At 36.0% G+C, this 21,848-nt stretch overlaps 1 protein-coding gene and 2 long non-coding RNA genes across 4 annotated transcripts in view; all 3 read left to right on the top strand.

The window, feature by feature from the left end:
* The first annotated feature begins 5,612 nt into the window (after positions 1-5,612).
* On the top strand, positions 5,613-7,792 carry LOC145790532 (uncharacterized). The gene is made up of 3 exons (XR_014329319.1): positions 5,613-5,671; positions 7,485-7,550; positions 7,741-7,792. It is a non-coding gene; the product is annotated as an uncharacterized LOC145790532 (long non-coding RNA).
* Positions 7,793-8,052: 260 nt separating this feature from the next.
* LOC114285818 (flap endonuclease 1-like) lies at positions 8,053-15,338 on the top strand. The gene is made up of 6 exons (XM_082867926.1): positions 8,053-8,173; positions 8,243-8,327; positions 13,357-13,438; positions 14,938-15,052; positions 15,136-15,192; positions 15,303-15,338. The coding sequence occupies exons 1-6, from the start codon at positions 8,153-8,155 to the stop codon at positions 15,336-15,338; spliced, it is 396 nt and encodes a 131-aa protein (XP_082724052.1). The 5' UTR covers positions 8,053-8,152.
* A 1,635-nt stretch (positions 15,339-16,973) lies between these two features.
* Positions 16,974-21,848, top strand: part of LOC145790531 (uncharacterized) — a 41,073-nt gene continuing 36,198 nt past the window's right edge. For both annotated transcript variants that reach the window (XR_014329318.1, XR_014329317.1), the window contains exons 1-2: positions 16,974-16,993; positions 17,102-17,156. This is a non-coding gene — a long non-coding RNA (uncharacterized LOC145790531). The remainder of the gene's footprint in view (positions 16,994-17,101; positions 17,157-21,848) is intronic.

The following is a 21,848-nucleotide window of genomic DNA, read 5'->3' on the forward strand; positions in this document are numbered from 1 at the left end:
TCAACAAAGTTTAAGAGGGGCTCAAAATGAAGCACTTTATAGTTTACATCAAGTCTCTAAAATGAACAAAAGTGAGGCTAAATCAGCATGCAAGAAAAGGGCCTAAAAGAGGGATAAAGAGGCAAGTGGTAGCATCTGATCTCAAACAGAGGAGAGCCCTTCAACAAAGTTGAAGAGAGGCTCAAAAAAAGACATTTCATAGTTTATGACCAAGTCCAAAACAGCTCACAAATAAGCCTAAAATATCATGCAAAAATATGCCTAAAAGAGAGTTTAAACACAAAGGGGGAGGAGGAGACCTCAAACAGAGAAAGACCCTTGATCAAACATGGAGAATAGCTCGAAATATGACTATTTCTAGTTTGGGTCGGAGTCCAAAAATGCAAGCAACAAAGGCTAATGTTGAAGATTCTTGAGTGAGGAGATTCTTGAGTGAAAAATGAAGCCCCGGAAGTAAGATTTTCAACGGTGGTGGCCCCATATCTTAATTCCTCCTGTCTTAATTCCTCCTGTGCAAAGAGTTATGCCCGTTTTGGTGAAGCCGCGCAGATGTTTTCCTCCTTCCCGGATTCATGCTGAATCACTTTTGACCAAAAAAAGCAGGTTTTTTAGAAATATTGCTGGCCTCCCACTCTCCTACAACCTTTCTAACAATGGAAATAATGTCTCCACAAAAAATGAACCAAGACGGATGCAAAACGGAGGCTCGGGGGCCGAAACACGAAGTTCGGTGCCCCGAAAACAGGCTGTTAGGCACCGGAAGTGGCGTTCGACCACGAAGTTGGTCTCTCGGACCACAGTGTCCCTCAAAAGGGAGGAAATAAGGTGTATGCCAAAAACCGGAGCAAACGGAGGTGGTTAAGCGGTCCCGAACCGAGGCACACGGCCGACAGCTCCGAAAACTGGAAACCGGGCTCCAAACGGGAAAAAATGGCCTACGACGACGAAACGTAGCCTACGGCCACTGAGAGATGATCTGCGAGGCCTCTCCCTCCCTTCAGGAAGAGAAAACGGAGAAAACGGAACCTGGTTCACAAACCGAGGCAAGGTACAAAAGAGTCCGGAAGTCCGGAGGCAAGGCTTGCAGCCGGGACTCTAAAACTTCTGAACGAGCACAATATGCGACATCACCAAGCGCTCAATCGGTGACGTTTGAGTCTTAAGGTCGGTAAAAAATGGAGTGTCTACAGTGTGCCGAAAACCCCTTTGATACCTAAGTTAGCAAATAGACTAAAGAGGCAAAAGATTTGTGAATTTGGGAGTATGAATTACAATCCTTGGAAATAGGTTTTGTCATGATCTTTTATAGATTTCGGCACCATCCTAGTAGGACTCTACCTCTCCTAGCATAGTCCTCATAGGAATCACATTCCTAAAGGATAATGTTGATCCTTAAAACACCCTCCTCACTGCAAGCCAAGTGAGATGGCAACAACACTATGTTAGGCTGTAAATATCCGACTGAACTACATTACACTGGTCTGTCATTGACCAAACTGTGTAGTCCTTGACCATTAGATGGGTTGTGCCGAGCTAAACTTAGCTCGGCCTTCTTCATACGACCATCTTCTATCAGCTAGGCCTAAACTCACTGGCGGCCTATCTTCCAATCAACTTAGGACCGAGCTACCTAAGCTCTTTTCTCAGGCCACTACACGACCTAACTTCCACAGGCACTACTACCTAGTTCGGCCCAATTTCTTAATAGAAATTACCCTCTCAATAATGAGTTGGTGGGGATTACAATGGGCTATCCCAAACTCAGTGGAAAATTTGTTTCAGTGGTGGATGGGTTGGAAATTCATAAAGAAGGAAAAGCAAATTTGGAGAGCTATTCCTACAGTAGTTATTTTGGTCCATCTGGAAGTATAGAAATGATTGCATTTTTAATTATTTACAACCAGGCATTGAAGATTTATGCGATCTTATCAAAATAAGAGTGTTCTTGTGGATGAAATCACTAAATATTGGGAGCTTTTATTCTATAAATGACATCGTGTCTAATTTTCTACAGGTTAGGAGAAGCATTGGAAACTAATGAATTGGTAGTGTAGAGTGGTTAGCTGCTGCTAACTGCTGCTAGTGGCTACTGTTAGTAGTGCTATTATTGCTATTGAGAATCAATGCTTGTGAGGTCAAATTAGACTCATTGAAAGTGGCTACCTGGTTTTGATCAAGTGCTTAGATGAATCATCCTTATGAGGGCTGTTCTAATTTGCTAGTTTGTTGTAGGGGTGTCTACTTTATTGTTTATTGGTCTGCTCTTTGTTTTTCATTGGTTTCTCACCAACTCTTGATGGTGTGCTAGCAAGTGATTGAGCCTACATGTCAGTGCCAACCTAGTTGGGATCAACTTGTTTTGCTATGATGCTCTTTGCACTAATCCCTTTACTTTATTAATGTAGTATCTTCATTGTTCATCAATAAAGATTTTTTTCTTTTGCTGATATTAAAAAAATAAAACTTTGAAAACATTAACAGCTTAATTCTATAGTACACCCCTTTAAAAGGGTATGTATCATCCGCGGGATTCGGCACCCATGTATTTTTATTTATAGAATATTTCATTTATAGAACCTGGCCAAATAACTGAAATGAGGCTACATCTCATGCCAACAATACTACAATTTGCCATTTTACGGAAATTGCGTCCGCGAGATTCAGCACCCATGTATTTTCATTCTCTTATGGCCATTTTACGGATATTTCATCTGCGGGACTCGGCAGCCATGCATAGATATATTCGGATTGCCATTTTACGGAAATTGCGTCCGCGGGATTCGGCACCCATGTATAATTATATTCAAATGGCCATTTTACGGAAATTTTATCCGCGGGATTCGGCACCCATGTATTCAAATACACAACTTGATTAGTTCCAATTTACCTAATCATCATGCAATGTCTACAACAATCAAGACTATCATCCACTGATAGCCCAAAGCAGTTATTTCTAAACAAATAATAAATGTCTCAACAGATATATAATTGACATTTTCAAAAGTGAGCAATTTATAAATCCAACTCCACCATTCTATCTCTTAATGATCAAATTTCATTATCCCCAACTTAATTTCATAACAAATGTCGTTAATTACACTAATGACCCAAATATGACATTTTTCTTTAAACTCAATATTGATCCAAAGGTCCAAATATTACCAACAACATCAATAATCTCTTTTTAAGACCCCAAATATATATATATATATATATATGAGTCAAAAAGACAAAACCCATTTTTTTCAATATAATACATTACAAACCCTAACTTCCCAAACCAAATCATTTATACAAAAGCTCTACATTTAGGTTAAAGATCATAAAGATGAGTAGGAATCCCTACCTCAAATTTCGGAGCTCAACGAAGAAGATGATGAAAACTCAAAGTACTCTAAATTTCAAGATTTTCGGATCAAAAGATAGCTCACACCAAGATCAACGCTTTTTGTAAAGGCTCAAGGGTAGAAGATCACTCTAACTAGATCAAACCCTAGAGAGAAGGTAGATTCTAGAGAAAGAAGCTCTCAAAAATGGCTTTTTGAAAAGCAAGAGAGACGGAAAGTGAAAAAGTGATCTAAAAAGACCTAGCTGATATCTGATATACGTATGACCCGCTCGAGCGAAGAATAGGACGCTTGAGCGTCAGACACAAAAACTGGACACGTTCGAGCGAAAAGATGCCCGTCCAAGACACAACTGCAAAACACACCCACTCGAGCACAAAGGGAAAGCTGCTCGAGCGTAGATTCCCCCCTTCCAGAACTTTTACAGACAATGAACTACTCGCTCGAGCGCCAAGACACCCGTTCGAGCGTAAGGAAATCCGCTCGAGCGTGGAAAACACACCTGTAGAAGTTTTGCAGAGGCACGAAATGCTGAGAGTGTGTAAACCCCGCTCGAGCGCAATAAGGCCCGCTCGAGCGGACAACCAAAAATCAAACTCCGCTCGAGCGCAAAGGGACCCGCTTGAGCGTACCACCAAAAATCTGGGCAACAAGGAATAGGACTAAAGCTCAACCAACCTGTTCGAAACACGCCCAATACATCCTAAAACTCAAACACACGGAATTAAAGAATAACAATAAGATATACAACCACCAATTCCGCGGAACCTAATTCCGGAATACAACAATCAAAGGAAGAGAAACCGGAATCGCTATACTTTTAATTTTTATTTTCAATTTTTTTAATCTCAGAGTTTTTATTTATTACTTCTTTTGGACATGGAGTATAAGACCACAAATGTTTGATTACTATAATTTTCACATGGAACTCTTTTATGCATTTGCAGTTATACAAAAAGAGCAGATGCTACTGAAGATTTGAATATGGCCTTAGAGGTAAAATGAATATTCCATGTAAATTCCAGCATTAACTTCCACTACAAGAAAAATCACCTTTGGCGACTAAATTTTTAGTCGCCAAAGGTCCATTTTTAGTCGCTAAAAATCAAGTTTTGGGTTTCCCCGACTAAAACTTTTAGTCGCTGCCTTTGTCGCCAATAAATGGTTGCGGGAGGTATTGGCGACTAAACCTGTTTTAGTCGGCAAAAAGGAGCCCTTTTAGCGAACAATAATTTAGTCGCCAATAGTGTTTTACACTTTTGAAAATCATACATTTACCGACTAATAATTTAGTCGCCAATACTCAATCAAACGCCGACTAAACCGTTTAGTCGCCAAAATAAAGACTTTTGGCGACTAACTTTTTAGTCGCCGAAGGTGTTTCCGTCAAAAAAAAAAAAAATCCCATTTTCTTGCTGTTTCTGAGTTTTGAACCGCAGCCGTCCAACATTCCAAACCTTTAACAACACACTCCCTCCACTATGCCACTACACATCACATGAATATATATGAAATATATATTATTTATATAGTATATTGTCCGATATTAATACAAAACAATATTTATAAATATAATTATTTTTATTCAAATATAATTTATGTAAAAAATAAATGATTTATTAAAAAAAAATTTGGGCCACTTTTGGCGACTAAAATCAATTTTTAGTCGCCAATGCTATAATTATCGGCTACTAATTATTTTTTGTCGCTAAAAAATTAAGTTCCATTTAAAAATAAAGCAGTTTTGGAGACTAAATCTGTTTTTAGTCGCCAAAAATGTCACTTTTTGGCTACTAAACCTGTTTTAGTCGGCAATTGTCAGTTTTTAGCTACTAATTTTTTTTTTTAAGCCAAAAACCTGCACATTCAGCGACTAACCTGTTTTTTAGTCGCTAAAACCAGCACCTTTGGCTACTAAATTGTTTTAGTCAGCAAAAACCATCACTTTTGGCGACGAAAATTGTGTTAGTCGCTGAAACCCATATAATAGGCGACCAAACTGATTTTTAGTCGCCAATACATATACATTTGGCTACTAAATGGTTTTAGTTGCCAAAAGTCTTCATTTTTGGCGACTAAAATGGATTTAGTCGCCATTTGTGCAACTTTCAGCGACGAAATTCATTTTTTTAGTCGCCATTGGTGCTTTTTGTTGTAGTGTTCCTTATTTATTCTTACCTATTTTCTGTTTCTCTTATCATTTTTCTTTTACTTGTTTTTCCATTTAATTTTACCATGAAATCTTTCATTCAAAGGTGCTTTCATTGTCATTGTAGCCTGGCAATAAGGAAGAGATTGAGAAATTCAGCAAACGAACAGTGAAGGTGGGTTCTGGCACAATTTCTCCCATCTCCCATTTGTAAATTATTGAGGCTGCAATGATATAACAGTTGGTAAGCTGTCATTATTGTCAAGGCCATTTAATGAGATTGGGGGCATTGTAGAGTATGGCAACTTTGAGTGTTATTTGGTGGATGCTTTATAAAAGTATACATAATCAAAGAAAAAAATTGAGCTTAATGAACCCGTTGATTTCTCCTTTCTGTTTTGAAGAAGCTTGTCAAGGATATATAGCTGCCCCCTTCTCTAGTGTGGGAACCTTTGACCATGGTCATGCATGACAGTTATTTGGCAGCGCTAATAACAACTTTCTTAGTAAATGGTCCAAGTCCGTCTTTCTGATATCCATATTTGAATGTGAAATTTGATGGGTGAAGGTTGAGTGATGGCAAGGAAATCTTGTAAAGCTTCTCTCATGCTTAAATAGTTCTTATCATTTTTCTGTTCATTTATTATTCTTTTTCCCCTCCCTTCCCTAAAGAGATATTCTCATTTACTTCCTTTTTGTTTTCTCCTGCTTCTCTTCAATGAATATCTATTTGTCATAATAGGAAAATGTAGAAGTATTGACATTCATTTTGGAATTGTTAAGTTTAGCAGTTTGGAAAGAGAAAGGGTTGGACGCAATAGAATGTCTAGGAATTTTATCTATATATTCCTCATATTTGGGTCCATTTAGGGGTTCCACTCGTTTAATGTAGAGTTACCATGATAATAGTAGATTATTACTTTGTATCTGTTGACAAACTTTCTTTTTTCTTTTTTTTTTTTTCCTTTCTTTTGTTTTTATTTTTAAATGAATGGGACTATTATTGAGATAAAGTGCATGAGCAAGGCACTGCCAACACACAAAGGAAAGAAAGCATTGATGAAACTAATAAAAATTCCTACCAAACGATTAAGGACAACTTGGACAAGATTATCTAATGATTATACCTGTGATTGGAGGCCCTGGAAAAGATCTGGCATAACGATCCATTGTTACGTTGAAAACTTTCCACGACTTCATGGATGATGGAGATTGTCCATTCAGAATTTCATATAATTTAATATTTTTTGTTTCGCAACCTCCAAGTCACAACAAAGAGTAGTTGATTTTGACGGGACAAGCCTTTTGAAACAAATATATTATGATACCAAGTTAAGAAAGAGTTACTGAAGGAAAATGTGATACCAGTTACTCCAAAGCCTAAATCACAAGCAGATTCAAATGATAAGTGACAAAAACTGTAAAATATAAAAACTAATTACTTAATGGGGTCCTCATAGTGAAATTTCCCCCCGCTATAATCACTTTATACCTTCTGTATATGCAATGTCTAGACCTCCATTCACTCCACCTTTGACAGCACCTTAAATCACTCTACTACCAAATGATAGTAATGACAATAAAACATTGAAACATGCCTTACTAATATTTATTTCTGTTATAAAAATCCTAAATATCAAACAAGTGGCAAAATGTAGCAGTAGGATCATAATGCAAATATTATCTCAAGTATCTATCTTTTGCAAGTAAGAAGATTGTCACTCTTTTTCAATGTGGTAGTTACTCCTTTTTTTTCCCTTCCTCCACATCTTTTTTGGGGGGATGATTATGGTGGTTGCTATCTTAATATCATTTTAAGGGTTCATTTTGATGAACTTTTTCTCTAATGATTATTAGGGAAGTTAGCATCATGTCCTTGTATATGTTTTTTAATCCTTTTACTATGTAGCATTACATAGCATGGCTGGAGTTTGAAAATATTTTAATATGTGGATGCTGTTGATGCTGTCTCCTCGTTGGTTTTGCAGGTGACAAAGCAACACAATGATGACTGTAAAAGACTTCTAAAGCTCATGGGAGTGCCTGTAATTGAGGTGATAATATGAAATAACTTATTGTTGGTGTTGGAAACTATTGAAATAGTTTCTGCAGAGTGGGATAGTTTGCTTCTTTTACTGTATTGGTATTTCTTTTTGAATTGTATTGATGAAGTGTATACTTTTTGTATACGCAAAAAGGGCAAAGTTAATCTTCTTACATTATATGGTTTTATGTTCTATCTAGGCTCCCTCAGAGGCAGAGGCACAGTGTGCTGCACTTTGCAAATCTGGAAAGGCAAGGATCTTATTTTTCATTATAATTTGTTATTTTAAGGTGTTAAATATGTCCTGTAAAGATTAAATCATTTGCTTTTTATATTATAATAGTAAGTTACTATCATCATCCATGATGAATTCATAGGTGGTGATGGATTTGTGCTTTCATATTCTATTGAAAATGGAATGAAGCACGTTTGCCACAAGATATGCATAATGTGCGCTTGATAAATGAAATATAAGAAATTTATATTCAATTTTTTTTGGGGGTGCGAATTAGGTTTATGCTGTTGCATCTGAAGACATGGATTCTCTAACATTTGGAGCTCCTAGATTTCTTCTCCATTTAATGGATCCAAGCTCAAAAAAAAGTCCCAGTCATGGAATTTGAAGTTTCAAAGGTGTGTAAGAATATTGAACACAATTGTGGCTGCTTAATTTTTTCCACCATTTCTGATTTTGTTTTTCAGGTTTTTGAGGAGCTGAATCTTACCATGAATCAATTCATCGACTTGTGCATTCTTTGTGGGTGTGACTATTGTGATAGCATTCGGGGTAATGCAATTTCTTACCAGCATCATTATTGTGAAAGATGTTTGTCAATATGTTCAAAATGATGCATGTTTCTTTTATTTGTTTTGTAAGAGGAACTCATTTTTAAAAGAAAAGAACACAAACAAACAAACACATTGCCACATTTTGGGCTATTAGTAATTTGGTTGGGTTATTAAGAGAGCATGGAAACACTAAGTCGCACAAACAAAGACGAGGATGATACTTTGGCATGAGAATTAATTTTCACAAGAGTGTGGTGTGTGGAGTTGGAGTGGAGGAGGATACTTTGGCATCTTTCGCAGATATTCTGAATTGCAAGGTTCATGGCCTGCCACTTAAATATTTGGGGCTGCCATTAGGTGCTAATCCAGGTAGGAAGTCTACTTGGAAGCCAGTGTTGGATAAAGTAAGATCTAGGCTGTCTGGGTGGAAGCGAAGGCTCCTCTCCTTTGCAGGTAGATTAACTTTGATTAAGTCCGTTTTATCTAGCCTTCCTATCTATTATCTATCTTTGTTTAAAATGCCTCTTGGAGTGGTTAGAGAGATTGAAAGGTTGGAAGCTTCTTTCCTTTGGGGAGGGAATGGTTTAAAGAGGAAAGTTCATTTGGTGAAGTGGGCTGAAGTATCAAAAAATAGGAATCAAGGTGGGTTGGGGATTAGGAGAATCAAGGATGTCAATGACAGTTTGATTCTTAAATGGTGGTGGAAATTCGGTAGTGAGGTAAATGCCCTATGGAGAAGAGTGTTGTGCAGCAAGTATAGGATTGAAGAGGCTAATTGGATGCCACCAGTGCTCTCATCATCTATTCACTCTAGAATCTGGAGCGATGTTCTTGCAACTGCTGGTCGTAATCCACATCTTGTGGAGTTCTTTTTGGGGAAGTATCAGATAAAGGTTGGTAATGGGTGCAGAATCAAGTTTTGGTATGATAAGTGGGTCGGTGATAGATGTTTTAAAGACAAGTTTCCTAGACTTTTTAGCCTGTCAAATGATAAGGATGGTACGCTATCCTGTTATTCAGCAAGAAAATCCAGTGGGGAGGAGTGGAATTTATCTTTCCGAAGGGATTTATACGATTGGGAGAAGGAGGAGGTTGCTAGCATGGCTGCAATTTTGGGGGTGGCTCCATCTTTGAGGGTTGATGTTGAAGATTATCCTATTTGGAATGGTTCTTTTGGTGGTAGTTTCAAGGTTTCTGATCTTTATCGATTTAGTGACGCTAGTATGGGCCCTCAACTCAAAATTTGTAAGTTTGTGTGGAATAATGGTATTCCCCCCAAAGTCCAGTTTTTCGGATGGTTGGCTTGGAGGAATAGAGTTAAAACTGGGGATTATTTACAACATATTGGTGTCCTTAATAGTAATGCATCTATCTTATGTGCCTTTTGCAAAAATGAAAATGAATCTGCATCTCATGTTCTATTACACTGTCCATTTTCTTGGCAAGTTTGGTCTAACCTAATGCTATGGTGGGGGTGTATTTGGGTGGTGCCAAGGACAATTAATTGTCTATTTCATTGGTGGATAGGTTGGGATTATAAGAAAGTGGTTAGGAGATTGTGGAGAGCCTTACCACCTATTGCTCTTTGGTCTATTTGGAAGTTTAGAAATGATTGTATGTTTAATGGAGCGCAGCTATGTGGGTCTGAGTTATGTGAGACAATCAAGTTCAGATTTGCTATGTGGGTTAAAGCATCTTCTAAGGGATTCATGTACTCTACCATGGAATTAATTAATAATATGGATCAGATTAAGTAATGCAGCTGAGGCGGATCCAGTTTGGAATTTTGCTGTGTGGATTCAGTTTTGGATGCAGGTTAATGGTCTGCGTTCTGTGTTCTGCCCCTTCTCTTATATGCTTCTTTGCTTGTGAGAGGATCTGCAGGAGGATGGCTACTATTTGCTGGTGTAGGAATGGATTTCGGTGGCTGCTGTGGACTGCTGAATATTAAGCTTAATATTAAGCTTATTTTGCTGGACTGCCCTACGCAGTGGGTATGCACCAGCAGATTGGTGTTATGTGGCTGCTGCAGAGTGGATGAAATGTAATTGCTATGAGAAGGTGCAGTGGGATGATAGGTGTTATGCTGTTTTGTTCAAATTTCAGTTGCCAAGTTCAAATTTTGTTTTGTGGCTGCTATGCGCTGTTTGTGGCTTGGTATCTGCATTATCTGTCTGCTGTTGCTATCTGCTCTAAGCTACTGCATTGGGCTGAAGTTTACTTGTTCAGAGCTGCTGCATTGTTCTGTTGGTTCTGCTTCGGTTGAAGTTCTGGTAGCAGTGTCTTCGTATTAATAGTGCAGTGTTAATCTGCCTCGTCCAAATCTTGGCTGCTTCGGGTGCGCTTTGCAGTGGTAATCTGCAGTATTTTGGTTGTGCATTGGAGTGCTTGATTTCAGTGGTTTTTGTTTCAGTGTTCTGTTCTTAGCAGGGTTTTTTGTTTCTGTTCTTAGCAGAATTTGGATTGCTGCAGTGTTTTTTGTTTTTGCTATCTCTTTTGTTGGTCTCTCACCAACTAGGAGGTTTGAGTTTCATCTAGCTCCTTCCTCCTCTTTATTGATGTTTTCCATTGTACCCTGTACGTGCTTCATCAATAAAGTTTTCTTTGCCGATCAAAAAAAAAAAAAAACATAGACTCAATACAAGACTTGACACAGTAAGTATACAGGCATGGTGAGGATCCAGCAATGTGTTATTAATGCATAGTTTTGTGTGCTATAAATATATTATAGAAGTTAATCTGATTAATTGCCTAAATTTCTATATTAACAATTGTAGAATCTAGAAGGTGTGAACTATATCCTTCTTGTATATTGAAGGTGTTGCATACTTTTGATAAAGGTTATATTGCATTAAACATAAAAGATGGTCATCAACAACTAACAGCATCTAACAAACACAAATACACCACAAAACTCAAGAAAACTAAGCAAACAAACGAAAACAAAAGCTCAGCAACTGCTCCTCAACCAGCAACCGCATGCAACATCAACACAATCCTGTAAAGATAGCAAGAACACAGCCAAATTTCAAAAGGTTATGAACTATTGGATCAAAAAGTTTGGCCCCGAGGTGGTTGAAAGAGACTTGGATTTTTGAAGCTATCTTCAATCCAAGGCTCTCTCTTGCGTTTGCCAGGATTGGGAGTGTGTGACTGAAGGAATTCAGCAGCATTGTTCAATACATTTTGGCTGGAAAAGCATGGTCTTGGAGCTTTGATACGCTTGGAGCCTCCCACTCAAAAAATGTATAATTTGATTAGAGTTTGGTGCTAGTAATAGCTCTTCAGGGGAATTTGGTGCTTGCAACTGCTCGTCAGGTGCTCGAGAAACTGGGGATGGCAGTGGTGGTGGTGCAAGTTCACTAGGAACGGGTGTGGTAGGCTGAATTTCAATATTTGGAACATCCAACACATCAACTTGTATGTTTGTCTCGGAAGGCCCTTTTGGTTGAAGCTTGACAACGGACAAGCTTTGTCGGTGTATAAACTGAAATGGACCAGTAACTTTAAGATTTTGATGCAAATTACGATCAATGAGGAGATGCCAAACTTCTTTACAAATGTTAGCAGATGCCAAACTTCTTTTCTTTTCTTTCTTTCTTTCTTTCCTTTTTTATTTTTAATTTTTTTCTTTTTCTTTCTTTACTTTCTTTTTCTTTATAAATTAAAGAAAAGGTTGGACACTTCAAGGTATGCACATCCTCTCTCCAAGAATGTCTAAGAGTGCTCCTCCACGTATTGCTGAAGTGTAAACTGTCTATTATGGTGAAATTTATCCTAAATTTTTGACATGTCGAAGATGTAGCGGATGTTACTAGGAGTGTCCACAAGGTTTGCACAAGAACACATCCTTTGTAGAAGTGTTTCTACTACTTGGGGGATAAAGAATGCTTGCATGTTATATATTTGAGTGTATGGTTAGGCTATCACATTTTACAGACCCATACTGGATTCATGTATTCGATGATGTATCTGTTTCCTTTTTTCCTTCCTTCTGTTGGCTGGAAATTGTATAATAACTTATTTTATGTTTTTATTTATTTTATTTTTTTTAGTTATTTTATCAGTAATAACAATTAGAGGAAAATGGTAAATTGTCTATGGATAACTTCAATTGTTGTATGGATTAGTTTTGCATTCTTTTTTATCAGTTCTTTTGGTTGCTTCTTTATCCTGATTAAAAACTGTAAGACATATACATCAAAACATCACATGCACCAAAGTATGAGAAATTAATTGATACCTAACCTTGTATAGTATTGAACTTTTGCTGAAAGTTTTCTCTGAATAGCTGGGAATTATAGTATTGAACTTTTGCAGAAAGTTTTCTCTGAATAGCTGGGAAAGTTCGATCCAATAAAATCACTGATGATAAACTTCTAACTGGAAACAGGCCTAAGTATTCTCTTGTCATTTACAGAATTAGCCACCATGACAAGTATGAATTTTCCTTGCAGTCAATTTTGGTATGGGCACTTAATTTGTCCTAACCTTGCTTTGTCTCCCTGTGGAATTAACCATAAAAATTGTGTGGTCATTCCCTTATGAAGCTCACCTTCTCCGATAGTTTCTTTAAGTTTTAATGTCCTTTACCTTTTACATGTTTTTGTCCAGTATAAGTTGTATAACACTGGTCATGTCCTTTTGAAGCTCACCACCTCCAATAGTTGCTTTAAGTTCAAACTCCTTTTACCATTATGTGTTTTTGTCGAGTATAAGTTGCGTGACTCTACGTAACATTTATTTTCATTTGGAAATGTAGTTTTTTCAAACTTTTGATGTTCTTTGTTTTATGTTTATTCATGAGAGTAGAAGAATGATGACTAGAAATACCCAGAGGATTTATCAAAAAAAAAAAAAAAAAAAAATAGAAATACTCAGGAGAGTTCATTTTTGTTATTTTTTTTTTCACTTGTTTAGTTGTTCTAGACATTGTCTCACCTGAAGATTATTTTTTTACTGCTATTTTCAAAAATTTGTTTTAAGTTTGTTTAGTGCTTCCCTTGAATGTTGTACTGTGCTTTTAGGTATTGGGGGCCAGACTGCTTTCAAGCTCATCCGGCAACATGGCTCAATAGAGAATATACTGGAGAATATAAACAAAGAGAGGTACTTCTTATTTTTCAATTTCCTGTTTATCAATTCAATTGGTTGTGCAAACTGAGAATGTGCTGGGAAACCTACTGCAGATTTTTCTGTGGAAATTTTGCAGCTTCAGATATACTGCAAAAAATAAATGGATTTATTGAAATATATGCATGTATAAGAGAAAACAAAAGAATCTTGTCCTTGTGCTTTGAAAGTGGAACATATTCTAAATATGATGTGAAAAATGCAGATTTTCAGGTGAACTAAACTGAAGTGGATATGTTTGATGCCAGTAAAGTCTCAACAATTTATTATTATTATTGTTTTTTTTTTCAATTTTTTTTTTTTATATTTAAGTTTCCCTTTTTGGGAGGTGGACAACTTGAATTGCATAATTAGTGTACCCCAGTATTTTTTTCCTCCCCTAATAACCTTTATCTTTTTAATATGTATGCTTATCTTTTTGCATCTTTCTGTCTTCGTTTATGTAAGTTTTAGGATTTTTATTTTATGTGAGGTTTTCATACTTCATTTTGTTCATTATATTTTTCTTTGTGCATGGCAGTTTTTCATGTTAGACTTCTCATCTCATATCATATTCTATTGGACATGACATTCATATGTATCCTCATTCATTTTTCCAATGCAATCTTTATACCTAAGAATAACTGGGTTTAGTAATATATATGTATGATTACCAAAGTTGTAATGCAAGTTCTTTTGTATGAATCTTCTAAAATTCTTCATACTACATCATAATGGTAGTTAAACAGCATAACTTACTTCACAACAAGGTTGTGGTTATGCAATTGCAAATGTCTATGATAAGGAAGAAATGATTTTGATTATTGTGCTGTTGTTATTGCGAGTTGTCCTTTTAAGTGGGGTCCATCACTTTTTAGGTTTTGAGAAATTATGGCTAGAGAATCACTCATCTAAAAATAATTTTACAAGATGGTGGAATAGTAGTAGCTGCCAAGGATGGGAGGGTTTTAAGTTCATGAAGAAGTTGAAGGTGATTAAGGAGAGAGTGAAGGAATGGAATAGGGAGGTCTTTGGTGACTTGAATGAGTCAAAAAAAGAATTAATTCGCAGAATCGAGGTGGATGCGATTGAAGCTAGCGAGGCTTGGATAGTGTTTTGAGAGTGGAGAAGGTTGAGTTAAAGACAAGGTTTGAGGGGTTAGTCTTCAGAGAGCAAGTTTTTTGGGCTCAAAAGGCAAAATTAAAATGGGTAAATGGGGGCGATAATAATTCAAATTATTTTCTTGCTGATAGGAAGAGAAAAATAGTCTATTAAAAGAATAGAGGTTGGTCAAGTTGTGTTTGTGAACAGAGAGGATCATATTACCAGTGATTTTTTTTTTAAAATTTTTTAATCAAATCTGTATTTGGATGAGGCCAATGTAGTTAGGCCAATGGAGTTGAAGGTATTGAGTGGATGCCTATTGATGAGGCCAATATTTATGAGTTATATGCCATTTCAATCACAATTCTAATCATATAGACTTATGTATGCAGGTACCAAATTCCTGATGACTGGCCGTATCAAGAGGCTCGACACCTTTTTAAAGAACCATTAGTCTTTGTGGATGATGAGCAACTTGATATTAAATGGAGTGCTCCAGATGAAGAAGTAATTATTTGTAATTCAAAACTTTTGATTGTTCTTGTTTTTCTTTTGGCATGTTAACAGTGCTTTCCATTGTTTACTCTTAGGGGTTGATAAATTTTCTTGTAACTGAAAATGGGTTCAACAGTGACAGAATTACAAAGGTATTCTAGCAAACTATTTTCATAAATTGATTCTGTGCTGGACATGTGGTTTCATTGATATTGAGACTTGATATGTATATTGAACTAATTTTGTATTCTGATTATCTTAGGCAATAGAAAAAATCAAAGCAGCCAAGAACAAGTGATGCAGTGCTGATCGAAACAATAGTAACAATCTTAAGATCCGTTGATTCACACAAGAATACCGGAAATAAGACTCCTCTTTAGACCCGTTGATTCCCCAAGAATACCGAGTTTAAAGGCTCAACCAAAGTCGATTCACACAGAATTAACCAAAGTTGGAACAAAGAGTAATAAAACTCAAAATATATTAATCAAAAAAACTCTCTCTAGAGCCCTAAGGCTTACATCCAATATTTATAAGCAAATTATAGACCTAACTAAGAAACAACCAGATTTGGAATGGAAAAACAACGACCAAAAATAGAAGAAAATATAAGGCAATTTCCTAAACTGCTACTCTGTTCCGAATCTATACTACTATGGTGGATATAAGCAATAAAATAATAAAATAAGGACACCACTACTATGATGGACATAAGCAATAAAATAATAAAATAAAAGTACTTATTTTCTAAAATTCAATCTGCATCATTCTTCCCCGCTTGAGAAAACTCGTCCTCGAGTTTCTATTGCTCGAAATAACTTGGCCCATCTGCACTTATCCGCATCAACCTTGTATTTGAGGTTAAGTTTTTCAAATCTAAACTTCAAAGAAGAGTCTTCGAAAATTAAAGGAACAAATTTCTTTAACAAATTTAACACATCTTCATCAAAACCCAAATTTGAACGGTTCAAACTCAAAGTTGTCAACTTTTCATGAAATTTCTCTTCAAACGGATCATAGAAAATATTCCCCATATTGGAAATCAATTTTGAATGCTCATAGAACTCATGTAAACCAAGTATATGATCTTCCACAAAAATAAAATTAACACCAACCCTTCCATAACTCTGATTTATGTTTCCAACAGACAAAATATGATTAAACATATCATTAGTTCCATCAATGAATGGTTCATCATAAAAAATCGGTGGTTTACTCCAATCCACAATCGGATCTGGAATAAATTTTGATGTGAAAGGCCATTTAATCTGATCATCCTGTTTAGTGATTTGGTTCACGTGATCTTTATAATTTTTCAATGCATGATCTCTCCTCGGTCTTTCACTATGAAAACTCAGCAGGTTAGAATCATCATCTATTACCTCCTCCTCCACAGGAACCTCTCGAGCATCACTGTGATTCCTAGGCATGAAGCAAGAACGTAGCAAGCTCTGATACCAACTGATGCAGTGCTGATCGAAACAATAGTAACAATCTTAAGATCCGCTGATTCACACAAGAATACCGGAAATAAGACTCTTCTTTAGACCCGTTGATTCCCCAAGAATACCGAGTTTAAAGGCTCAACCAAAGTCGATTCACACAGAATTAACCAAAGTTGGAACAAAGAGTAATAAAACTCAAAATATATTAATCAAAAAAACTCTCTCTAGAGCCCTAAGGCTTACATCCAATATTTATAAGCAAATTATAGACCTAACTAAGAAACAACCAGATTTGAAATGGAAAAACAACGACCAAAAATAGAAGAAAATATAAGGCAATTTCCTAAACTGCTACTCTGTTCCGAATCTATACTACTATGGTGGATATAAGCAATAAAATAATAAAATAAGGACACCACTACTATGATGGACATAAGCAATAAAATAATAAAATAAAAATACTTATTTTCTAAAATTCAATCTGCATCATCAAGTCAACTCAGGGCCGGTATGAAATGCTTAAAAAGTGAAAATGAGTTCAGATATGCTTTTCCACTATGCTTCTTTAATGTCTATTGTTTTCTTTATTTTTTATTTTTATTTTCTCCCCAAACAGATTAGAATCATTCTTTAAACCTGTTGTTAGCACATCGGCACCCATTAAGCGAAAGGTATGTTTTCATTTAGTATTTAAAGCATCCAGTTGCCCATTGGTTCTAAGAATGCAAGGTCTTTTGAGGATTTAATTTGGCAGCATGTTTATATGGATGTCTCATGTTATGATAAAATGGTTTTTCGTTTTTGGTTGGTAAAATAATGCTATTGAAAATCTTGTAAAAATAAGATGTTTGTGGGCTTGGCATTCCTACTCATAGTTTAATATTGCACACTGACCTTCCTTGGCTGCGCGTTTGTCCTCATTGTTGGGAAAACTGTTACTGTTTTGTTTCAAGTTGAACCCTTGTGTTGAACCCTTAACTAGAAGACATCGAATAATTATGTGATGTAAATTCTCATAATGTCCTAATTGATTTCTTTCTGATCCTTGTACATTCACTACTGATAGTTTCAAAATTAGTTTTAGTCTTAATTAACTGATACTCCCTTTACTCTTAATGAACATCAATTTACTCCCCTCAATTATGAACTTGTATATTTTGAACCCCTCAACTACAAAAATGCATCACTTCCACCCCTCCAAGATGGACCTATTTGTATGGTTTTTATAGTCAAAATCTATGTTATATGGACTTAGGTATGGGTGTGTGGGTATGTATCTAGAGGTCGGACTCATGAAACTATAAATTTAAGGGTACGTGGACTCACTAAAAAAATGTCTTATTTTTATATTTTTAATCATGTATGTAAGATAAAATGATGCTATATGTAATTTATAGTATTAAAAGGACATTTATAGCAATTATACAATAATATGTACACATAATAATGTGTTATATACAATTATATAAGAAGTATCCATTGAAAAGTATCCGACATATATTCCATATCCTTGTCCAAGTATCGGGTGTCCGATACGGGTATTTGATTTATTTTGAAGAGTCCGTGTAACATAGGTCAAAATGTATGAGTTCATATTTGAAGTGGGTAAGGTGTTATTCGCTAATAGATGGGGGTGTTTTGATTTACTTTTTAGTGTTTGTACTATCATGCCCTAGTGCTTTTAATATTCTATTCTCCCGCCAATGTTAATGACTTTCTTTAATCCATGAATTTTCTTTTAACTATAGCAATGAGTCTTCAAGAGTCTAAACCTACGAAGCATAAGCACGCATGGGCATGACTTGGGTATGGCATGGGTACAGCTCGGGGTTGGGTCTAGGATGGATACATTTTGCGTACTTCGGAACATTAATATAATTTTTTAGTAAGGGTACAATTATATTGTGTTGCTTTTAAAAAAAAAATATAGGGTATTTTTGCAATATAAAAAAATATAAAATTACATGAGATTTTTTTTACCATTACCAAAATACTTTAATTATTTTTGCATTTGATTGTTTTTATTGTTATATGTCATATACTACTATTAACCTAACCAAACCAAACAAAGGCTTAAGTCTCATCAAATGAGGTCGGCTACATGAATCCTTCTTTTGCACGTGGCTTTATCAAAGGTTATTTCGTTAGTCAAATTAAATAGATTCATATCTCTATTTACTATGCTAGCCAACGTCAATCTTCTACCTCGTCCCCTAACACTTTCATCTACTGTCACTGCATTGCATCTATTCACTACTGTCTCTGTTGGTTTTCGTTGAATATGACCAAGCCATCTCAATCTATTCTCTCTCAACTTATCTTCTGTCGGTGCTACTCCTTCCCATTGCCGAATATACTCATTCTTAATTCTGTCTTTTCTAGTCTTGCCACACATCCACTTTAGCATCCTCATCTTAACAACACTCATCTTATCTACATGTTGTTTCTTGGTTGCCTAACACTCCGTTCTATACAACATCACTGGTCTAATAGCCGTTTTATGGAACTTTCTTTTTAGTCTAGTGGGCACTTGTTTATTGCACAGTACCCCAGACGCATTTCTCCACTTAAATCACCCTGCCTTAATTCTATGGACCATATCCACATTAATCTCCCCCGCTGTTGTGATAATCGACCTTAAATAACAAAATTGTTCACTCTTAAGTACTGGGTTCTCAATTTTTACATCTCCTCTACTTTCATTGTTACTGTTACTAAATTTATACTCTATGTATTCTGTCTTAATTTTGTTTATCTGAAATCTTTTAGATTCAAGTGCTTCTCTCAAAATCTTCAATTTTGTGTTAACTCCTATAGTTTCATCCACTAACACGATATCATTTGCAAAAAGCATACATCATGGCGCATCATCCTGAATATTTCTGAACTCATCTATAATTAAAGTAAAAAGATAAGGACTTAAAAAAAAAAAAATTTATTCACCCCAAAAAAACCTTATAGTAATTGAAAATCCATTTGTCTCTCTAACAGGCGATCTAATAATGGTTACTACCCCTTCATACATGTCCCTAATAACATCAATGTAACCTTTTGTCACCCCTTTATTTTCTAACACCCACCAGATTAAATCCTGAGGTACTTTATCATATGTTTTCTCAAGATCGATAAACACAATATGAATGTCTTTTTTCTTTTCTCTATACTTTTCTATTATTCTCCTCAAAAGATAGATCACTTCCATTGTTGACCTACCAGGTATAAACCCAAATTGATTCTCTGACACCTCTGTTATATCTCGCATTCAATGTTTCATCACCCTCTCCCACACTTTCATTATATGACACATTAGCTTGATGCCTCTGTATTTGTTGCAATTCTGGACATCTCTTTTATTTTTATAGGTTGGCACTAAAATACTCTTCCTCTACTCATCTAATTTGTTCCTAGTCAACAAAATCTTACTAAACAACCTAGTCAACCAAGCAACCCCCTTCTTACACAAACACTTCCAAGCTTCAATAGGGATATTATCGGGTCCTAAAGCCTTATTCGATTTCATTTTCTCAAGTGTAATCTTCCCTTCAAAGTTTCTAATCTTGTGATAGAACCTATAGTCTTGGTTTTCCTTATAATTGGCTATTTCCTCCCCTATTAATGTACTTCCATGTTCCTCTTTTAATAGTTTCTCAAAATAGTTCTTTCACATCTCCTTATTCTTTTCATCCTTCACCAATACCTTAGAATTTTCACTCTTGATGCACTTAACTTGATTAAAATTTATTGTTTTCCTCTGCCTTATCTTGGCAAATTTGTATACCCTCTTCTCTCCTTTTTTACTATCTAGTTTGTGTATAGGTTATCATAAGCTTTTAATTTAGCCTCTCACTAGTTTCTTGCCTCCTTATTAGCCAATCTATAGCTCTCAAGGTTTTCCTTAGTTTTATCCTTCTGTCACTTTTTAAAACACTGTTTTTTTGCCTTAACTACCGCTTGAACCTCTTCTCTCCACCACCAAGTTTCCCTTTAGTTGGGTCCCTTTCCTTTTGACTCTCCAAGAACTTCCCTTGAGATTCTCCTTGTACAATTGACCATCAAGTTCCATATAGTATTAGCATCATCTTCTAAGTCCCAACTACCTTCATTATTCATTCCATTCTTAAATATTTATAGTTTATCTGTTTTTAAGTACCACCATCTCGTCCTATGACGCCTACTATCCTTACTAGCTTGGTATTACTCTTTAAAGCATAAATCTAGTACGAAAATCTTATGTTGAGACGTCAGGCTCTCTCCAAGAATCATCTTATAGTCACTGTATTTTAGACTGTCCACTTTCCTCACTAAAAAGTAATCTATTTAGCTTTTAACTGACCCACTCTTAAAGGTTATCAAATGCTTCTCCCTCTTCTTATACATAGGATTAGCCACCACCAGGTTAGAAGCCAATGCAAAATCTAAAATACTCTCTCCAGCCTCATTTCTATCACCAAAACCATATCCACCATGCATCCTCTCATAGCCTAGTTTATCTATTCTTACATGGCTGTTGAAATCTCCACCTATAACAAGGTTCTCTCCTACAGGTATCTCCTGTAAGATATCATCCATTTGCTCCCAAAAATTGTTCTTAGTCTGATCATTTAATCCTACTTGGGGGGCGTATGCACTAATGACGGTCACTATATTCCCTTCAATAACTAGTTTAACTAACATAATCCTATCACATTTCCTAATGACCACCACTACATTTTCCACTAGACCCTTGGCAACTATTATTCCTATCACATTCCTGTGTTTATCCTTGCCATTATAATACAGTTTAAACCCAGTATCTTCAATTTCCTTAGCTTTCTCATCCGTCCACTTAGTTTCTTGTACGTATGCTATAACAACTCTCTTCCTAATCATAACATCTACCAAGTCCATAGTTTTATCAGTTAAAGTTTCTATATTCCATGTGGCTACCCTAAACCTATAGTCTTGGACTAGCTTCTTTACTCGCGCTCGCCTAGAAAAATGCAGAAACCTTTGCCCATTTTTCACCGCACCCATGCGTCGATGCGGTGCCCCTTGCTCATTTTTTATGGACATAGTTGAAATGTAAAATGAAGAATTTAGGGTTAGGATTTAAGAGGAAGAAGAAGAGATAAGAGAGAAGAGGGAGAAATTTTATATATTTGGAAAAATTATCTATTCAATTCTAAGTCAGCATAATATATATATATATATATATATATATAAATCCTAACATTGCAATATGACCATCGTACTTTCAACTTGAGTAAATATTAACAGAACAAGAGAACAGAGCAAACCTTGACCAGGGGCACTCTTCAAGTACTGCAAGATGCGACACACAGTAGCAAAATGGGGTTGGTGGCCTGTATGCAAAAACTGACTGA

This window comes from Camellia sinensis, chromosome 5 (genome assembly GCF_055761805.1).
Source record: "Camellia sinensis isolate YWXY chromosome 5, ASM5576180v1, whole genome shotgun sequence".
In the NCBI taxonomy this organism is placed as follows: domain Eukaryota; kingdom Viridiplantae; phylum Streptophyta; class Magnoliopsida; order Ericales; family Theaceae; genus Camellia; species Camellia sinensis.